Here is a 7,927-nt window from a genome sequence, read left to right on the forward strand (position 1 = left end):
GTGCTGCAGACACCCCTGGAGAAGCCCCTTCTGCACCACCGGAGAAGTTTGGCCTGTTTTGGGGTCTGTTCTTTGGATGGGAGCTGAACCCATCAGAGAGAGGGGCAGAGGGAAAACGGAGGGAGGAGGGTTTGCTGATGGAGGGAAAGGGAGGAAGGAGACAGCAGGAGGTGGCAGGGGAGCGCATCATCCCCCGCAGTCAGGGTGGGACGCGTGTTGTTGGTGGGGCAGCGTGCTGGATCCTTTCCTGCCTGGGGCAGAGGGATTCACTATCTTCTCCGGGGCTTGGTGCCCAACCCCACACCAGGTCCTTCCTTGCCCAAGTCCCCCTTGGGCTGGCCACAGCCAGGGAGAAACTGTCCCCCCCAGCCAGGACCCACCCAAACCACCCTGGGCATGCCTGCCTTGGGTTAACCCCTGCCTGGAGATGGGATGGGGCTGGGTCTTTTGGCTGGCACCTCTTCATGCCAGGACTGGGGACAGTGTCTCAGGGTGGATGGCTGAGGTTGGAGAGAGGTCCCAACCTGGTCCCAGTCAGCCCTTCATGATGAGGTCATCTGGGGACACTGGGACACGAGGCCATGCGATGGGCCATGAGGTAGGTATGGGTGTTGAGAGCAGGTCTGAGAGGAGACCAGAGCAGAAGAGGCCGTGCAGACCAAGAGGACACCAGCACACGTCATGCTGTAGGAGGAAGGGATGGGCTGCACTCAAGGGAGATGTCTCAAATAGCCCAGGGGATTCTCCCACTTCTCCCTACTGACTGCAAAGGGAGCCCGGGCTGACTTGCTCACATGGAGACATCTCTGCTCTGCAGACTCAAGGGGTTGCAGATGAACCTCTGTGTCCATAAATAATTAATCCTTTTGGAATCCTGGCTCTGGTACAGTGATCTGGGCAGATGAAGAGTGGGCTGTGTGGAAAAGCAGGGGAGGTGCTTGCTTCTGCTTTAGCTCTTGTTTTTGGTCCAGGTTCACGGCCAAGGAGGGGTCAAGTTCCAGAACTGGGCCAAGACCTATGGCTCCTCTCCGGAGTTGTACTTCCAGCCTACCTCAGTGGAGGAGATCCGGGAGGTAAGGAGGGTGCTCCCAGGAGACAACCTGTTAGAAATGAAGAGGAGGAGAGGCCAGGAAGGGCTGTGATGCTGCATTATGTTCAGTCAGAGAGTCACACATGGTGACAGCATGAGTCCTTCCCTTAGGCCCAGGAGATGGCCCATCCTTCTGAACTGCACACGTTCTCCAGAAGATGTGTCAAACACCCAAAAGATGCAGAAAACCAGCACGCCTGGCCCCAGTTGGACTCTGTTCCTTGGGCATCAACACCTGGTACCCTGGAGTCCTTTGCCTGCCCCAGATGCCATGCTGAGGGGTGGGAGTCCTGTGCCACTTCTGTCACCCCAGAGACGCCTCTGTCACCCTAGGGTGTCTCAGGTGGGCATCGCCTCTTTTGGGATCATAGAATCATAGAACGGTATGCATTGGAAGGAACCTTTAAAGGCCAAGGTCAATTGGCTCAACCCCCAAGGATGATCCCAAGGGCTGTCTTAGGAGGTGTCTGGGCTCCAGGGGTGGTTTTAACCCCAGATGATGAGTTATCAAAGTAAACGGATGTCAACCACGGGTCAGACTTCAGCTTGGAAGGTCGTGCAGTTCCTCTGGCACCGCCCTGAGCACACAGCTTTGAGGGAGGTGTTGGGTGCTGAGGGCCGCCTGTTGTCTCTGCAGATCCTGGATATGGCCAGGCAGCGGGACAAGAGGGTGAAGGTGGTGGGGGGCGGCCACTCTCCTTCTGACATCGCCTGCACCGATGACTTCATGATCCAGATGGGGAAGATGAACAGGATCCTCAAGGTGAGACCAGCTTCTGGGAGGTGGCGTGGTGGTCCTGAAACATGGTGGCACCCCTGTTCATGCAGCCACCATGGGCAGGGAGACCAACACTGCCTTAGCCAGCGTGAGAGGTGAAAGGATGGAGAGGCTTTCCTCTCCTCACAGCCAGGAGTTTTCCCAAACCAGACCCTGAAACGGTGGTGCCAGCCTGGGGAACGGGCATTTTCCTGGTGTAAAAGCATCCCTTGTGCATTGGAAGCGTATGGAGCAGCTCTAAAAATGCAAAGAAGTGATGTCCTCCCAGCGTGCGTTCAGCGAGGGCTTAACCTTGGCACGTTGTCCTCATGAAAGCACGTTTTGCTGGGTGGGGAGGAGGTACCTGGCAGGATCACCTTTCGCGGCTCGCTTGATGCGAGCTTGCAAAGGTGCCGTAGGCACAGCAGCCCGGCAACGATCCGGCTGGATGTTCCTGGTCCGTGGCTTGTTCCTGCATCGGGGAGGAAATGCCCCCGTGGGAGATTGCTCCATTTGGTGACACTGGGAAGGAAACAGCTCTTCCTGCTTGCCCGTGGATCACGTCCTGAACAAGTCTGGGAAAATGAGAGCTGCGGAGAGGCAGAGGTTTTCCTGCTCCTCTGCTTTGCCTTCACCTCCGGCGGGTAGGGAGATACTGGGCTCTTACTGGGGCCGTGTGGCTGGTTATAAACAGTGAGGGAAGGGCCTCTGTGCACGTGTGCGTGCCCGTGTGTCGTGTGTGCCTGCACACGTATGTGCATGCATGCCTGTTGCGTGTGTGTGCATGCATTTGTGCATGTATGTGCAGGCGTGCTTCTGCACGTGTGCACGTGTGCCTGTGTGTGCAGCTGAAGATGAAAAAAACCTGACTCTAGCAGCGTATTCTGAGCGCCGGATCATTACTGGTAATTAACAGCAATAGTTAATTAGGGAACGGCTCCCTCCCCGACAGCTCTGCCTGTCAGGAGCGAGATGAATAGCTCCCAATGGTAACAAGCTCTCCTTCCACCAGGAGCTGGCTGAGCGAGGCAGGCGGGCAGAGGGGAGATGTTTGCTGAAGGTAGAGCTTTGCTGAGGCGTGTCTTCTCCCTTGCGTTGACCAACACCTGGGAGAAGCTATGGGAGCGGTTACGCTCCCCTGAGACTGGGGAGAGCAGATGGGAGCAGGGTCTGGACCGGGGGCGGGAACCAGTGTCACCATTGGGTTGGACGAGGTTTGAGTTGGGTGAAGGTCTGAGAGAGGTGGCAGCTGAGGATGGAGCAAGTCCCTCGTGGTACGTGGCTCTCCTGTATAGACATTATCAGCTGCATTGGTAAGAGCAGAGGTATTTTCCATGGGGTGTTTCTCCTCCGAGCTGTGTGACCTTCCCCTCTCCCCTCCCCTCCCCTCCTTTGCAGGTGGACAAGGAGAAGCAGCAAGTGACGGTGGAAGGTGGGATTTTGCTCTCGGATCTGAACGTCGAGCTGAGCAAGCACGGGTTGGCCCTGGCCAAGTGAGTGAGACGCATGCATGGTGCCGTCCCTGGGTGTCCTCCAAGGTGTCCATCCTTGCCCCAGGGACGTTTGAAGAGCTTTTACTGCAGAATAGGGGTATTCACTTCAGGATCTGGTCTTCCACCAGGGTCACAGAATCACAGAATCATTAAGGTTGGAAAAGACCTCTAAGATCACGAAGTCCAACCATCAGCCCAACACCCCCATGCCCACTAAACCATGTCCCGAAGTGCCACGTCCACACGTTTTTTGAACGCCTCCAGGGACGGTGACTCCACCACCTCCCTGGGCAGCCTGTGCCAGTGCTTGGCCACTCCAGACTGCAGGTCAACCCCCTCCACGATGGGGTAGCTGGGTCCTGCCTCGGAGCAGGAGACTGGACGTGGGGAGCCTTTATCCCCACACCAACCCTATGTTCTCACCGCACCCACCAGGCTGGTCCTTTCCATGTCATGAAGGAAAACTGTCCTCCCTGGCCCTAAAAAGATGAGAGCACCCCTCCTGGGGATGCCTTGCATGGCACAGAGCTGCAGCTGACAGCAGGCAGCTCCTGGCAAAGGAGGCTGGTGGCAGATAAAATTAGGTAGAAATGAGTTTTTGATGGCGAAGGGCAATTAGCCATTGGCATATCTTAGCAGGAGGCATGGGAGAAGCTTTGCTCTGCATTGCTTTGGGATGTCGAGGAGGTGGAAGTGATGGGCTGGGGGTCCAGGTTAATCCTGGTGCAGAGGATGAGACGCCTCGAGCCGATCACAGCAGATCCCTCGGCCTCCAACGTGTGCGGCTCTCCCTTGCAGCGGGTGTCTTGCCAAGGGCTCGGAGGGACCTCACGTTCAGACAGAGTTTGCAAAGGAAATAGCCACAGAGAGCATTTCTCACACTCCGTCTCTTTTTTGTTTTCCTGACCTCAGGGAAGAAATTACTCTTTAATTACAGCCTGGCTCACTATCTGCGTCCCTCCGTCGATACAAGGGATGGCTTTGCCAGAGCCCTGGCCAGGGCTGGGCTGAGGGTTCAGAGAAATAAGCCCGATGTGACCAGGTGGCCAACGGTGTGCATGGGGTGAGGAGGACTCCTTCACGGAGGAGGAATCCACCGATGGTTGCGATGGCCATAGAAACCACATCTGGTTCAGGAGGTCCCTGCTCCCCAGCTTTTGGAAGCTGCAGGAGTTTGGGGGGGAAATGGCAGTTTCCATTTTTACATACTGTTTGCTGTAGCCTTCTACCATCCCCACGTGCCTGCCTTGGCCATGGTTGGAGGGACAGACCTTGCTCTGCAGACCTCATGCTTGTGGATGCTGCTTCCAGCCCTGCTCCGCAGTGATGTTTCCGGGGAAAACCCCGGTTCCTCACCCCTTGCTCGGCGTGCGTATGGGAGGCAGGTCTGCAGCCCAGTGAGTCCCTCCGGGCTGATGGGGAGGGATGGGGACTTGTGAGGCGGCACCACAGCCAAGCTGACCATGGTGACCTGCGCTCAGCAGCAGCCTCGTCCTCCCCATGGACTATAGTGGCATCCTGATAGATATGTCCCATGGAGACAGCCACATGTGGCCAACAAACGTGCCCGTTGCTGCAGGGTACCCTGAAGGGTGGAAAACCCTGCTTGTTGGGGTAGGGACTACGCCTTGGGGGACTCTGTACCTGCACACGGGGTCTGCACACAGCATTATGCCTGGCACGGTGGGCTGTGCCCCACACCACGTCCTATGTGCTCAGGTCCTCACCGGCCCCTTTGTCTGCTCCCAGCTTAGGAGCCGTTTCTGAGGTGGCGGCGGCCGGTGTGATCGGGACGGGGACGCACAACACCGGGATCAAGCATGGCATCCTCCCCACCCAGGTGAGACACGAGTCGGGTGTCGAAGCACGGACATCAGCATCTTGAGGGCTTCAGGGGAGATGTCCCATCACCTGATGTGGGTCTGGTGTGCCCAGCCCTGGCGTAGAGAAGGAGCACACTGTACTCGGCAAGCAGGAGGGGTCCTCACCCCCCAGGGATGGCGCCGCTATGGGGGACCCTCAAGTCCCCCACGCACAGAGGGACCTCCTCATCACAGAATCACAGAATCACAGAATCACTAAGGATGGAAAGGACCTTCAAGATCATCAAGTCCAACCATTAATCCAGCACCACCATGTCCCCTAAACCATGTCCTGAAGCGCCACATCCACACGTTTCTTGAACACTTCCAGAGATGGCGACTCCACCACCTCCCTGGGCAGCTTGTTCCAATGCTTGACCACCCTCTCAGTGAAGAAATTTTCCCCAATATCCAACCTAAACCTCCCCTGGGGCAACTTGAGGCCATTTCCTCTTGTCCTATCGCTGGTTACTTGGGAGAAGAGACCAACCCCCACCTCACCACAACCCCCTTTCAGGTAGCTGTAGAGAGCGATGAGGGCTCCCCTCAGCCTCCTCTTCTCCAGACTGAACACCCCCAGTTCCCTCAGCCGCTCCTCATCAGACTTGTGCTCCAGACCCCTCCCCAGCTCCGTTGCCCTTCTCTGGACACGCTCCAGCACCTCAACGTCCTTCTTGTCCTGAGGGGCCCAACACTGAACACAGGATTCTGTCTGCCAGTCAAAACATGATCCAGCCCCAAACTCCTCCGTCCCTGTACTTTATGGTCTTCTAATCCGACGAATAAGCTCTGTACCAAAGGGAAAGCGGTTCTTCTTGCATTGGAGCCCCCCCAACCCCAATCTCTGCAGGGCCCAGGTCTGTTTTTAACTAGACACTTATGAATCCCCTCCATTCCCAGCTCAGGTCCTGTGTGGTGATTCCACCGATGGTTATGGAGTAGCGAAGTAATTTGGGGGAGTTTTACTTCTTTATTTGACGCCTTTTCCTAGCATCCCCCAGAGAGAAGGATCCTTTTATGTCACTACATCAAAGGTGGCGGGAGAGGGGCTGGTGGAGCCAAGCTCAGCGGAAAGCAGCCTGTGATGCTGGTTGTGGTATGGAGGTCTCCCTGCTTCGCCCTGGGAGGGACGCAGGGTCTTGGCACGGAGACGGGACACACTGAACGTGTGCTGTTGCTGATGCTTTGCTCCCCTCTCGGCAGGTCGTAGCGCTCACGCTGCTGACAGCCTCGGGGGAGATCCTGGAGTGCTCCGAGTCCATCAACGTGGACATCTTCCAGGCTGCCTGCCTGCACCTCGGCTGCCTGGGCGTCGTGCTCACCGTCACCTTCCAGTGTGTGCCCCAGTTCTACCTGCACGAGGTGGCCTTCCCCTCCACTCTCACCGAGGTACGACGTGGGCGATGCTTTCAAAGCTTCCCCGGGGACAAGTAAAGTTCTTGGCGAGGTGACGTGGTCGGAGGGAGACCGGGAAGCGGTTACGCTCCGGTCGAAAATCCCACAGGTGATCCTTGCGCATCTTCGTGGGGTGCTTCACGGTGTCCTGTAAGCGGGAAACAACCCCAGGGCGGCAAAGGAGAGGAAGGAAAAGCCGTGTTTCCCAGGAAATGCCATTTTAACCTCCCATGGGTCTCACCTCCTGAGACCGGAGGGGTGCAGGTAGTGGGGCGGGAGGAGCGGTGCTGGTGAGTGCCACCGCCGTGGCACCGCCGGTGGGTGGTCGGCACCTGCAGCAAGATGTGCGTCACAAGGTGCAGCCGAGGTTCAGGAGCAAAGCAGGGTTTGGGGGTGCAGTCCCTCGTGTTTTTGCAAGCCGAGCCAGCGGGGCAGTGAGAAATGGGGGTGCTGAGTCCCGCTGTGCTGCGGGAAGGCGTTTGCTTGGCTCCCAAGGGTGCTGCATGGAGCAGAGGCGAGGGCTGAGCGTGCGCTGACTGCTTTGCTGGCCACATAGTCGGGGGGAGGCTGGGTGGGGAAGCCCAGGGTGCTGTCAGTCTGCTACGAGTTCTTCGGTCCTCACAAAAAAGCAGGCGGGACCCCTGCACCTCGCACTGGGACCCTCTGCATCCAGCCTGGGGGAGCTGGGCAGGGAGGGAGAGCTGCGGGGAAAGACGCGGAGATAAAGTAATTTCCTTTGTTTATATTTTCTGGTGGGTTTTGAGAACCGCAAGGCACCGTGTCTGGGAGAAGTTGTGCCCATTCCCAGCTGCTTTCAGCTCTGCGTCTGGCCCAGGACAGCTCAGGGGTGCGAAGGTGACGTGAAACTTCACTTCCTTCATCATTGCCACGCTCACCCCTGAGCTGCCTCCAGGCTCCTCTTTTAAAACTAGCCCAGACCGACGCAGATTTTTGCATTTATCCAGCACGAGAATCAAACAGCTGATTTTACTGTCCTGGACCAGGCTCCGTGCAGCCCTGGGGCGTCTCATGGCGGCAGAAGGCTGGTGGCTTCCAGTGTCCTCAGGAGCCTCCCAAAGACTTTCTGTGCTCACCTCGGGCTGCAGAGAGTGACCCTGAGCGGGGACAGGGCTGCGTCCTTCAGAGACGTCCTCTGGGTCCCAGCAGAGCAGAGGGGAGGCTGGTGTGGGAGGCTTGGCTGCCTGGCAGGCAGCAGGCAGGCAGGCACTGCTGCCTGCGCTCCTGGGCACCATCGCAGCTCGGAGAGCATGGGGTACGTGGCAAACGGGAGATGCGGGGGAGCAGAGGGAGGGAGCACCACAGACCTCCC

General features: G+C 57.7%; 1 protein-coding gene across 1 annotated transcript; it reads left to right on the plus strand.

The window, feature by feature from the left end:
* Positions 1 to 586: 586 nt before the first annotated feature.
* Positions 587 to 6,591, plus strand: LOC104624136 (L-gulonolactone oxidase-like; the record flags this gene model as incomplete). The annotated part of the gene is made up of 6 exons (XM_010291424.1): positions 587 to 598; positions 972 to 1,073; positions 1,728 to 1,853; positions 3,246 to 3,340; positions 5,090 to 5,180; positions 6,406 to 6,591. Coding segments are annotated over exons 1-6 (612 nt in total), but the record flags the coding sequence as incomplete, so codon positions are not given.
* Between the last annotated feature and the right edge of the window lie 1,336 nt (positions 6,592 to 7,927).

This window comes from Phaethon lepturus, unplaced genomic scaffold (assembly GCF_000687285.1).
Source record: "Phaethon lepturus isolate BGI_N335 unplaced genomic scaffold, ASM68728v1 scaffold32307, whole genome shotgun sequence".
Lineage (NCBI taxonomy): Eukaryota > Metazoa > Chordata > Aves > Phaethontiformes > Phaethontidae > Phaethon > Phaethon lepturus.